Source organism: Phacochoerus africanus, chromosome 5, assembly GCF_016906955.1.
Source record: "Phacochoerus africanus isolate WHEZ1 chromosome 5, ROS_Pafr_v1, whole genome shotgun sequence".
NCBI classification, from domain to species: Eukaryota; Metazoa; Chordata; class Mammalia; order Artiodactyla; family Suidae; genus Phacochoerus; species Phacochoerus africanus.
The window spans coordinates 26,702,476-26,715,673 of record NC_062548.1 but is presented as its reverse complement, the minus strand read 5'-3'; the positions used below and the strand labels follow the sequence as shown (position 1 = coordinate 26,715,673).

At 47.6% G+C, this 13,198-nt stretch overlaps 1 protein-coding gene across 2 annotated transcripts in view; it reads right to left on the bottom strand.

Moving 5' to 3' along the window:
- Nucleotides 1-336: 336 nt before the first annotated feature.
- Nucleotides 337-13,198, bottom strand: part of COG7 (component of oligomeric golgi complex 7) — an 86,173-nt gene continuing 73,311 nt past the window's right edge. The window contains exons 15-17 of one of the 2 annotated variants that reach the window (XM_047780312.1): nt 11,757-11,871; nt 4,565-4,708; nt 337-631 (exon numbers count right to left, since the gene is read on the bottom strand). In XM_047780312.1, coding sequence (XP_047636268.1) covers nt 465-631; nt 4,565-4,708; nt 11,757-11,871 — 426 coding nt within the window. In that variant the 3' untranslated portion in view covers nt 337-464. Of the gene's footprint in view, nt 632-4,564; nt 4,709-11,756; nt 11,872-13,198 lie in introns of those variants that run through there. The other variant, XM_047780313.1, reaches the window with a different exon arrangement.

Below are 13,198 nucleotides of genomic sequence, written 5' to 3'. Positions count from 1 at the left end.
GCTGTGGCGTAAATCACAGGCGCAGCTCAGATTCCACATTGCGTGGCTCTGATGTAGGCTGGCGGCTACAGCTCTGATTGAACCCCTAGCCTGGGAACCTCCATATGCCGTGGGTGTGGCCCTAAAAAGATAAAAAAAAAAAATATATATATATATATATCCCTTTTCCTGCCCACAGCACAGGGGGAGTACCCAAATATTCATGGAGGAAACAAGGGGGAAAAAACCAGCTTTCTTTCATTTTACCATATTTATTCCCTGCATTTTTAAAGATCGGATCATTAAAAAAAAATCATCTGAAAATTCCTAATAATACACCAATAATATAATTCCTTGATTATACAAGTAAACCAGGTCTTTCTGAAGGAAATCCTGCCTCATCCCAGGCAGACAGATGTTTCGGAGCGCATCCATTCTGGAGAGGGCGGTGGCCCCGACCCTCTGCTCAGCCAGGTGCCAGAGGGTCAGTAGTCCACACCGCGCATGGCAGCCACGGTGGCCGCGAGGCGGCGGGGCAGGCCTTTGCTGACTTGCCTGTAATCCTCGGGTTTCGTCTTCAAGAGCATCACGATGCCCTGCAGGTTGCGAGACGGCTGCAGGCCCAGGGCGTCCATCACGTTGATCAGGTAGTCTGCGGAGCAGGAGCAGACGGACAGAGTTCGACAGACGCAGCAGCATCGAGGGGACAGGCCCCACAAGGCCCGCCCCGCCCTGTCCCCCCCCAGGAAGAAACAAGACACCCCCACCCCCGCCCCAGGTCCCCAGATGCTGGCTGCCAGATCCACCCTCAGCCCACGGGCCTTCAGGCTGAGGGTTTTCCTAAGGAGGTCAAACCTGACTGTGAGCTCAGCCCAAATCCAGGAATTCTAATTGTTTGTTTGTTTGTTTTAATGATTTTTATTTTCTCCATTAGCATTGGTTTACAGTGTTCTGCCAATTTTCTACTGTCCAGCAAAGTGACCCAGTCATACACATACGTCCATTCTTTTTCTCGAATTCTCCTCCATCAGGCTCCATCGTTAGTGACTAGATACGGTTCCCTGGGCGATGCTGCAGCATCTCTTTGCTTATCCTTCCCAAAGGCAATAGTTGGCAGCTAGGAACTCCAGGAATTCTAATTTAATAAAGGGGTGGCCCGCATCACCCCATCCCCACCCCCCGCCACCAAACACTCAGCTCTCCAGCCCCACCAGCTGACTCCTCACCCAAAACACTGCACTGGGGACTCCTAGCTGGGTTCCCAGCCCTGCTCCCCAGAGGACCCCACTGACCACGGAGAAAACCCCAGGAGTCATAAGACACTAAGCTCCCGAGGACCCCCCAGCAGCGCCCCTACAGTGGGGACGAGGATGGCGCTGGGCACCCCCTGGTGTAATGCAGCTTCCTGCGCCTCCCAGATAACCTCCAGGGTGCAAGTGGACACAGATTCCTGAGTCCGCGCCCCCCCGATGAGTGGATGAGAAGCTCCAAGACAGGGTCTGAGGATCTGGTCCTTCTGAAAAGCAGCCCTCATACTAACTAGCAGGCAAGCTTGGGCAGCCCCGGCTGAGAGCAGGAGAAATCCAGGTTGTTTTTTTCCAAGGTCGCGGTGACCTCTGTGACTCCTGTGACCTCTCGAGCCTCTATTTGGACCCCGGATGCAGGTACTACCCATGAGGCAGTGATGCCACGGGGATGAAGTGGGACAAAGACCAGGAACGCTGGAAATGACGCAGGTGAGGGATAAACGGGGGGCCTCGCCTTCCCTTCCTCCTTCCTGGGCGCCACCCGAGGCGGGGGAGGCGCTGGTTCTGGGGCCCCTCCCTCTTCCTGATCCGATGGACTGGGAGCCCCAGCACCGGGGCGCTCCTTACTTTCGGATCACCACCCGTGTTAATCTCCTAGGCTGGAGCCCCAGGCATGGCTCCCTCGTCCCTGAGTCTCCCGGCTCAGGGCAGCACCGTAGGAGGTGCCTACTCAGCCCTGGCTGGCTGACTCACCACCTGCTGGGCGAGCCGCTTCCCTGGACGGCGCCACCAACCAGTCAGGCACCTGCTTCGGACACAAGGTCACCCAGAACTGTGAGCTCCCCTTGACTGTGAGCTCCCCTTGACTGTGAGCCTGGACCATGACCTACCATGACATCTTTTGTTTAGCCAGCAAGAGTGTTGGGGGGTTTGGGATTTTTTTTTTCTTTCTTTCTTTTTTTTTTTTTGTCTTTTTGTCTTTTTAGGGCCGCACCTGCGGCATATGGAGGTTCCCAGGCTAGGGGTCGAATTGGAGCTGTAGCCGCCGGACTACACCACAGCCACAGCCACAGCCACACCAGTTCCGAGCTGCGTCTTCGACCTACACCACAGCTCATGGCAATGCCAGATCCTTAACCCACTGAGCGAGGCCAGGGATCAAACCCACAACCTCATGGTTCCTAGTCGGATTTGTTTCTGCTGTCCCACGACAGGAATTCCAGTTTCAATGCTTTTTTTTTTTTTTGGCCGTGCCTGTGGCATTCGTAAGTTCCTAGGTCAGGGATCAAAACCACACCTCAACAGTGACAATGCCAGATCCTTAACCTGTTGGATCACAAGGGAACTCGTCTTCATGCTTAATTTGAGTGTCTTTAAGATGGGCACATGTTGGAGTTCCCATCATGGTGCAGTGGTTAACGAATCTGATGAGGAACCATGAGGTTGCAGGTTCGATCCCTGGCCTGGCTCAGCGGGTTAAGGATCCGGCATTGCCGTGACCTGTGGTGGAGGTCAAAGACGCAGCTCGGATCTGGCGTTGCTGTGGCTGTGGCAGAGGCCAGCGGCTACAGCTCCAATGAGACCCCTCGCCTGGGAACCTCCATATGCCGTAGGTGCGGCCCTAGAAAAGATGAAAAGACCAAAAAAAAAAAAATGATGGGCCCATGTTGCCACAGACCTCACCATTCTCTATTGTGTCACCACCAGGCAGCTGCCTGGCCCCTAACCGCACGGCTGTACGGCATAAGCTCAGTGAGCCCAGGAACCGTCTAATCCTCTCTTGTTCCATTCCACCTCCTAACAGATGCTCCGTCAATGCTGAGAGAATAGATGGATCTGGACGGGGAGTTTTCAGGGAAGGAGACACGGTGTGGACAAGTGAACGCTGGGGGCCATCCCCAACCTCACTCCCTAGTTCCGGCTGGTTCTCTCCTCGGTACTCCTGCTTATACCAACAGAGAGCACCAACAAACACTTGAACTTCATGTCTTCCACTGCTCTGTATGCTGACCGAGGACCAGGAATCACAGCACAGGGCGTCGGGACAGCTGGCTTCCAGGCCTGGCTCCACCCCTCCCTGCTCTGGGACCCGGGGAAAGCGCCTCCCTTCTACTGCTTCTTTTGCAAAACAAGAGGCTGGCTTGGCCCTGTGGTCTCCCAGGTCAAAGCCCTGGCTGGGTGTCCCCAGGGGGCTGATCTTGGAGGCTCCCACCACCCTCTTCCTTGGCTGCTCCAAGCACCGCCTCGGGCTACAGAACAGGCGAGTCAGTGGAACGATACCAAGAAGCTGGGGAGACTCCCTGACCTGACGTCAGAGCACCCCTGACCTCAGAGCACCCCGGGCGACATCACCTCCAGAGAGGTGCGCCAGCGGGAGCAGGAGGGCACACGCCCCTCTGACCTTGGCTAGGGGGCCTTGTGAGGCAACTGCTCTGTGGCCCTGTTTCCTTATCAGTATGCAGGCAGGAGCGCCGACCTCACCGGGGAGTTTTGAAGGTTTCGGAAGACAATGGGTGCGAGGGCTTAGCTCAGCACCTGGCATGCCTGGTGTGTACTAAGAGCTTAATCAGAGTCCGTTTGCATGCTGATTATATCAAGGAGCGCAAGGCAAGGCAGGGCGAGCCAGCATCACACGAGCCTGCCTCCCTCCCTCCAACCCACCTCACCCAAGCTCCCCTCCTGGCTCTCAGCCTCAGCAATGTCAGAATCCCCTGGGACATCTATCAAAATACAGATGTTGAGGCTTTCATCCAGGCTTATTATGTCAGGATCTCGGGGGGCAGGGGGGGGCTGGAGAATCCACATTTTTTTGGCCACGCCCACAGACGTTCCCAGGCCAGGGATTGAACTCACACCACAGCAGTTGACAAGGCTAGATCCTTAACCAGCTGAGCCACCAGGGAACTCCAGCTCTGCATTTTTAACAATGCCTTTTTTTTTGTCTTTTTTTTTTGTCTTTTTTGCCATTTCTTGGGCGGCTCCCGCAGCATATGGAGATTCCTAGGCTAGGGATCGAATCGGAGCTGTAGCCGCCGGCCTACACTACAGGCACAGCAACGCGGGATCCAAGCTGTGTCTGCCACCTACACCACAGCTCACAACAACGCCGGATCCCTAACCCACAGAGCAAGGCCAGGGATCGAACCCGCAACCTCATGGTTCCTAGTCGGATTTGTTAACCACTGAGCAACGACGGGAACTCCCAGCTCTGCATTTTTAACAACGTGTCACAGACACACCAGGGCTGAAGTTAAAAGGAGACGAGAGACGACCTTCCTGGAGGGCAAGGGGCCTGAGAGATGCAACCGGCCAGAGCCGGCCGTCCCAAGGGAACTCACCGATGTCGGTGGCCAGCTGCTTGGTGGAGTGCGGGGTGAGCTCGGGGATCTGGAGGATTGCGTCGCAGTAGGTCTGCATCGTGGCCCTGGCGATGGAGCCCAGCCAGTTGTCAGCCATGTTGTCCAGCTCAGGCAACTCATCCCCTGGGAAGGGAGACAGGGTCACCCAAGACACAGAACCTGGGAGTTCCCATTGTGGTGCAGTGGTTAACGAATCTGACGAGGAACCATGAGGTGGCCTGGCTCAGCGGGTTAAGGATCCGGCATTGCCGTGACCTGTGGTGGAGGTCAAAGACGCAGCTCGGATCTGGCGTTGCTGTGGCTGTGGCACAGGCCGGCGGCTACAGCCCCGATGAGACCCCTCGCCTGGGAACCTCCGTATGCCATGGGTGTGGCCCAAGAAATGGCAAAAAGACAAAAGAAAGAAAGAAAGAGAACCTGGTCAGGTAAATCCTGCCACCAACAGCATTTACAGTGCTCTTCAGGGCGACCGGGCCCACGATGGGTGCCACCTGTGCCCTCAAAGCCACAGTCTCGATGGGAAACACTGGTACAGAGGACAGTTACATCTTAGGTCAACCTGTAGTGACTCAGAACGATGAGGAGTCAGAAAAGGAAGCGATCTCTCAAGGTGTGGGGGCCGAATGCAGCCACAAGGGCCAGGAGTCCTGCAGAGAGAGAGTGGACAGCAGGGGAGCTGCCCCAGCCCCACAGGAGGAGACGGGTGGCCATGGTCGAGACACAGGCAGCAAACAGACCGGAGACCTGGGTTCAAGACCAGCTCTGCCACTGATGAGCTGGGTGCTGCCCGACCTCTCAGAGACTGTCATCTCCACCGGTGACAAGGGGATAACATCAGCCCTGGCTTTTCCGGGCTGCTGGGGGAGTGGCACGAGGGCCTTGGCATGGGACTTCCATGTGCTTAGTGTCACGGGCACGGGAGCTGTTAGTGTCAGGGTGATGATGGGAAGAGAGGAGAGTATGCATGGAGAGCAGCGGAAACGGGTTAGCGGGAGAGGGCGGGGGCACAGAGGGCCCCCCGAGAAGCACATGTACAGAGTGGAAAACAGGCAGCGACTGCAGGTTCCCGGCAAGGCCTGGTGTGGGGAGAGCCCGCCAGGCCGGGGCAGTGAAGGAGGGAGAGGGAGTGGCCATCCAGGCAGGAGAGAGACCAGGGTGTGGGGGGAGCCTGGTCCCCGAGGGAAAGGGGGACACCGACAGCAAACGTGGGATGAAGGAGAAAAGGGGGAAAGAATATTAGCAGGAAAGTAATTAAAAAAAAAAAAAAAAAAGACAGGGAGTTCCCGTTGTGGGTCAGTGGTTAACGAATCTGACTAGGAACCATGAGGTTGCAGGTTCGAACCCTGCCCTTGCTCAGTGGGTTGACGATCCGGCGTTGCCGTGAGCTGTGGTGTAGGTTGCAGACACGGCTCGGATCCCGAGTTGCTGTGGCTCTGGCGTAGGCCGGTGGCTACAGCTCCGATTCAACCCCTAGCCTGGGAACCTCCATATGCCGCGGGAGCGGCCCAAGAAATAGCAACAACAACAACAACAAAAAAAAGACAAAAAGACCAAAAAAAAAAAAAAAGAATAGAGAACCCAGAAGAAATAAACCCAGACACCTACAGTCAATTAATCTTCGACAAAGGAGCCAAGAATATAAAATGGGAAAAAGACAGTCTTTTCAGCAACTGTTGCTGGGAAAACTGGACAGCCACATGTAAATCAATGAAATTGGGACACACCCTCACAATGGCTTAAAGACTTAAATGTAAGACAAGACACCATCAAACTCCTAGTAGAGAACATAGGCAAAACATTCTCTGACATTAGCCTTACAAATATTTTCTCAGGTCAGTCTCCCAAGGCAACAGAAATAAAAGCAAAAATAAACCAATGAGACCTAATCAAACTGACAAGCTTTTGCACAGCAAAGGAAACCATAAAAAAAAAAAAAAGACAGCTTATAGGAGTTTCCATCGTGGCTCAGTGGTTAATGAATACGACCAGGAACTTTGAGGTTGCAGGTTCGATCCCTGGCCTCGCTCAGTGGGTTAAGGATCTGGTGTTGCCATGAGCTGTGGTGTAGGTCGCAGACACGGCTCAGATCTGGCGTTGCTGTGGCTCTGGTGTAGGCCGGCAGCTATAGCTCCGATTAGATCCTTAGTCTGGGAATCTCCATATGCTGTGGGTGCGGCCCTAGAAAAGACAAAAAAAAAAAAGACAACTTACAGAATGGGAGAAAATAGTTTCAAACGATGCAGCTGACAAGGGCTTAATCTCTAAAACATACAAGCAACTTACACAACTCAACAGCAAAAAAGACCTGAATAGACATTTCTCCAAAGAAGATATACAGATGGACAGCAAACAGATGGACAGCAAGCACATGAAAAAAATGCTCAACATCACTGATTATTAGAGAAATGCAAATCAAAACTACTATGAGGTACCACCTCATACCAGTTAGAATAACCATCATTAATAAATCCACAAATAACAAATGCTGAAGAGGGTGTGAAGAAAAGGGAATCCTCCTGCACTGTTGGTGGGAATGTAAATTGGTACAACCACTATGGGAAAACAGTATGGAGGTACCTTAGCAAACTATACATAGAACTACCTTATGACCCAGCAATCCCACTCTTGGGCATATATCCAGACAAAACTTTCCTTGAAAAAGACACATGCACCCACATGTTCACTGCAGCACTATTCACAATAGCCAAGGCATGGAAACAACCTAAATGACCATTGACAGATGAATGGATTAAGAAGATGTGGTGTATATATATAATGGAATATTACTCAGCCATAAAAAAGAAATGCCATTTGCAGCAACATGGATGGAACCAGAGACTCTCATACTAAGTGAAGTAAGTCAGAAGGAGAAAGACAAATACCATATGATATCGCTTATATCTGGAATCTAATATATGGCACAAATGAACATTTCCACAGAAAAGTGTGGACATGGAGAACAGACTTGTGGTGGCCAAGGGGGAGGGGGAGGGAGTGGGATGGATCAGGAATTGGGAGTTAATAGATGTAAACTGTTGCCTTTGGAATGGATAAGCAATGAGATCCTACTGTATAGCGCTGGGAACTATATCTAATCATTTATGATGGAGCATGATAATGTGAGAAAAAAGAATGTATACATGTATGTGTAACTGGTCACTTTTCTATACAGTAGAAAAATTGAAAGAACATTGTAAATCAGCTATAATGGAAAAAATAAAAATCATTATAAAAAATAACATGTTAGACTAGTAGACTTAACATATATGGAAATATATGTATAGCTATTATATATACATATAATATTCCAGCCAAAATCAGCAGAATACACACTCTCCTCAGGTGTACATGGAACATCTTCTAGGGCAGCTCACATGTTAGGACACAAAACAAGTCAATAAATCTAAGAAGACTGAGGAATTCCCTCATGACTCAGGAAGTTAAGGATCTGGCATTGTCACTGCTGTGCCTCTGGTTACAGCTGTGACGCAAGTTTGATCCCTAGCTCAGGAAGGTCTGCATGTCATGGACACAGCCAAAAAAAAAATTTTTAATTACAAAACCTGAAATGATATCAAGCATCTTTTTTATAATCATAATGGTATGACATTAGAAATCAATTACAAGAAGAAAACTGAAAAAATCACATATGGAGATCAAACAACATACTAATGAACAAGAAATGGGTCAATAAAAAAATTACATGGGAAATCAAAAATACCTTGAAACAAATGAAAATAGAAATACAATCACCCCAATCTATAGGATGCAGTAAAAGCAGTTCTAAGCAAGAAGTTCAGAGTGCCACAGACCTACCTCAAGAAATAGAAAAGTTTCAAATACATACTCTAACTTAATACCTAAAAGAGCTAAAAAAAAAAAAGAAGGGTAATTTAAGCCCAAAGTTAGCAGAAGGAAGTAAACAAAAAAGATCAGAGTAGAAATAAGTAGAGACAAAAAAAAAAAAACAGAAGAGATCAATGCAACTAAGAGCTGGCTCTTTGAAAGGATAAATAAAATTGGCGAACCTTTAGATAAACTCACCAAGAAAAAAAGAAGGCTCGGGAGTTCCCACTGTGGCACAGTGGGATAATAACCTGACTGCAGCAGCTCGGGTCACTGTAAAGGCATGGGTTTGACCCCCAGCCTAGCACAGTGGGTTAAAGGATCCAGCATTGCAGCTGTGGTGTAGGTCACAGCTGCAGCTCAGATTCAATCCCTGGCCAGAGAACCTTTATACACCTCAGGAGTGGCCATTAAAAAAAAAAGAAAGAAAGAAAAGAAAAGAGAGAGATAAGGCTCAAATAAATAAAATCAGAAATGAAAGAGAGGACTAATACCACAGATATACAAAAGATCATAGGAGACTACTATGAACAAGTATACACCAAAAAACTGGACAACACAGAAGAAATGGATAACTTCCTAGAAACGTACAATCTTCTAAGACTGACTCATGAAGAAAGAGAAAATCTGAATAGGCCAATTCCTAGTAAAGAGATTAAATCAGCAATCAAAAAACCTCCCAACAAACAGAAGTCGAGGACAACCCAGTTTCACTGGTGAATTCTACCAAACAGCCAAAGAAGATTGGATACATACCCATCTCAAACTCTTCCAAAAAAGTGAAAAAGAGGGAACGCTTCCTCTTAATTTAACAAACGTAATTTTAGGATCCTTAATAACAAAGATAGTACTACTCTGATACCAAAATCAGAAAAGATACCACCAAAAATAAAATTACAGACCCATATTCCTGATGAATAGAAATATAAAATTTTTCAACAAAATATTAGCAAACAAAATTCAACAATACTAATCTAATGTGCTATGTTTTATATACCATGATCAAGTGGGATTTATCCCAGGGGTACGACATCCACAAATCAATGTGATACATCACATTAACAAAATGAAGGGTAAAAATCATATGATCATCTCAGTAGATGCTGAGGATGTATGTATGTCATTAAATAATTTTATAACATCATTTTAATGGCTACATAGCATTTAACTACATAGATTTACCAAAAAATTTTAACAAAAATGTCTACAATTTTACATTTGTATTTCTTTTTAATGTTTTGCTTTTTTTTGGGGGGGGGCACACTTGAGGCATGTGTAAGTTCCTGGCCTAAGGACTGAACCTGAGCCACAGCAGTAACCCAAGCCACAGCAGTGATAATGCTGAGTCCCTAACCACTAGGCCCCCAGGAACTCTTACTGTTTTGCTTTTATGAACAATGTTGGAATTTACATTCATAGAATGATACTCATGGTTATTTTATTAGCATAATTACCTAGGAGTATAAGTTCTGATCTAAAAGGTATGCACATCTCTAAGGTTTTGAATCTTATGTCAAATAGTTCTTAAGAAATTCAAAGTGTACAATTTAAACTATTTTCCTCCATCTTGCACAAACACTTAAAACATCTGCATGTATATGTGGTCAATTTGACAGGTTAGAAAAAGATAAATCCCACTTGAACCTGCCGCTCTTTGAGGATTACCAAAGTTTCACATTTCTGTTATGTTTTAGCTTATTTGAACGCCTTCATGTTGTTTCATTTTTCTGCTTCATTGGCAGAAACCTTGAATAGACATTGAATAGACTTTGACATTGAATAGACCTGAATAGACATATACAGACATAGATATAGATATATGGATGGCTGGGTCACTTGGCTGTACAGCAGAAATTGACAGAACATTGTTAATCAACTATAATAAAAATCTTAAAGAAAAATTATATGAGTACCCTTAATATTTATAAACCTATGAAACCTATGGAGATTTTACTTGTGTTACTTTTGTAAACAATTTATGGAAATATGACACAATGTCCAGCATTTGGCATTAAGCTTGACATATTATCTCAAGTGTGCTGGTTACACTGGATGATTCTTTTCTCCTTGTTAATTTTCCTTTTTGATCTGTCAAAGCCTAGATGAAAAGTGCAAGATTTTCTCGGTACTAACGTGGTTTTGTTACTACATGTCTGATAGCTTCCTCTTTATATATTTCAGTGCCGTGTCACTGGACAAATAAGGGTGTCTATTACAGGTTCACTGGGGCATCCACGCCAACATAAAGAATCCTTTAGTCCCATTTATTATCTTTCATTTGATTCAACCTCAAATGAAAGTGATGCAGCTGTCTTGTCTTCAGCTTGCATGTACATGAGATGCCTTGTAGCAGCCATTTTTAACCTTTCAATGTGAGTTTAACTTTCAGTGTGGCACCTTCTCTTGAGCTGCTGGATCCTTTATATACCAAGCGACTGTTTTCTGTCTGCTCAGCCTGACTCAGAAGGCCTGAAATGCCCAGTATTAGGGATGAGATGATTTTTGATCAGAGAGTATGTGATCCCTGTTCAAATCTGTCAGCCCCAGATAATGAGAAAAAGGAAAGATTTTAATTTACTGTATTTTCTACCTTGTGGGTTTCAAGACCCAAGAGCCTTGGGGAGTTTGGAGCTCATGACAGACAGAGGCATCTGGACAGAAAATGTTAACCTCTATGCTGGAGAGTTTGTTTTTGTCCTGACAAGAAAAACTGTTTTGTTTTGTTGTTTTTGCTTTTTAGGGCCTCACTCTCGGCATACACAAGTTTCCAGGCTAGGGGTCGAATCAGAGCTGTAGCCGCCAGCCTCCACCACAGCCACCGCAACATGGGATCTGCCACATTTGTGACCCACACCATAGCTCACAGCAACGCCGGATCCTTAACCCACTGAGCGAGGCTAGGGATTGAACCTGCATCCTCATGGATGCTAGTTGGGTTCATTGCTGCTGAGCCACAAAGGGAACTCCCAGAAAAGCTGTTTTTATGAGGTGCCACTTTACTTGGCACCTGGCCCGCAGAGAGAGCAAGGAAGCACCTGGCAGGCCCCCTGCCCTCACCTCCCAGCTGAGGGCACCGGTGGAGCTCACCCAGGACACTGTGCACACAGTGAGACAGAGTTAGGATGGCTCCTGGCCTAATCCCCTCTGTCCTGCAGGAGTTCTTCAGAGGGTACAGTAAGAAAACCCAATCTTTCTCAGTCACCGTGTGCCCTGTGACAGCTACTTTAGTTTGAGTGTGGACGTGAGCACTGAGGGCAGGGTGCTATCACGAGCGTGTGCCATCACTTCCAAGCCCACTGCTCCCTCTCCCGCAGGCCTCTCTCACCTTGCTCGGGAGGAAACGGCAGCTTTCCGGCATGCAAGGCCAGCTCTAAGGCAGAGTCCTCCTGAGTGACGAATGGTTCAAGGTTCAGGGGGAGGGACATGATATACTGCCCGATCTGGAACACAAGAAAGCACGGTCAGCCTAGCGTTGATGCCTACGGGGGCTTATTTCATGCCGTGCGTTTGTGCGAAGGCAAATGGTAGCCAGACAAAACTGCGTGGCTAGCAGCAGCCCCGGAGTCTGATTTTTCCAGCGTGTGGTAAGATCGGCGAAGCGATGCCTGAAAAGAACAACCACAGGACTTTGCATGTAGATCACAGAGGCATCCTTCTCACGAATGGGCTCCATATTTTTGGAATGCATTTGGTGCAAGTTCTCCTTCAAGTGAGTGATGGCGGAGTTCCTGCTGTGGCACAGTGGGTTAAGACTCCAAGTGCAGTGGCTCAGGTCACTGCAGGGGTGCGGGTTCCAATTCTGGCCGGGGCATGGTAAGTGAAAGGATCCAGCTGCCAATCCCTGGCCTGGGAACTTCCAACTTCCATATGCTACAGGTGCAGCCACAGAAAAAAAAAAAAAAAAAGGAGTAATGGATACCAAAGTGTGCTTTGTAAAATTTAAATAAGTTACTATTATCATTCACAGATGAAAAACCAGTAAGATGCTAATGTCAAATGCATGGTCAGGCAAGAATTCCAACCCTGTCTTTTGGATTTGGATCCGCATCTCTCCCTTCTAGCTGATTTAACCAAGAGAAAGAAGGAATTTTGTTGGGGGAAACATAGCAGTGAATAATTGGAAATTAATTTGGAGGGGAAACTATATTGTTTTCACAACTCTAGAAACTAAACCTCCTTGGCTGGTGAGGAATCGCAAAGGTAGGGCTACAGGACATGTGGGATGAACCCACGAGTTATGCAGCGTTTGTCACGTGTTTGTCAGAAACATGTGACTGTTGGAGTTCCCGTCATAGCTCAGTGGTTAACAAATCTGACCAGGAATCATGAGGTTGTGGGTTCAATCCCTGGCCTTGTTCAGCGTGTGAAGAATCCGGTGTTGCCGTGAGCTGTGGTGTAGGTAGCAGATGCAGCTTGGATCCCGAGTTGCTGTGGCTGTAGTGTAGGCCAGCAGCTGTAGCTCTGATTCGACCCTAGCCTGGGAACCTCCATATGCCACGGGAGCGGCCCACGAAATGGCAAAAAGACAAAAAAAAAAAGAAAGAAAGAAAGAAAATAAAAGAAACATGTGACTGCCATCATGGTACATTGTAGACAGCTATTTCTATTACAGCTCATAACTGTTCAGTATTTTAAGATAAGGTATATATTTTGTTTCAAAATGAGGTTGATTTTTGGGTTATGACAATGTATAACCAGGTTATGACAAAAATATATACATATATATTGGAGTTCCTGCTGTGGCTCAGTGGAAACGAATCTGAGTGG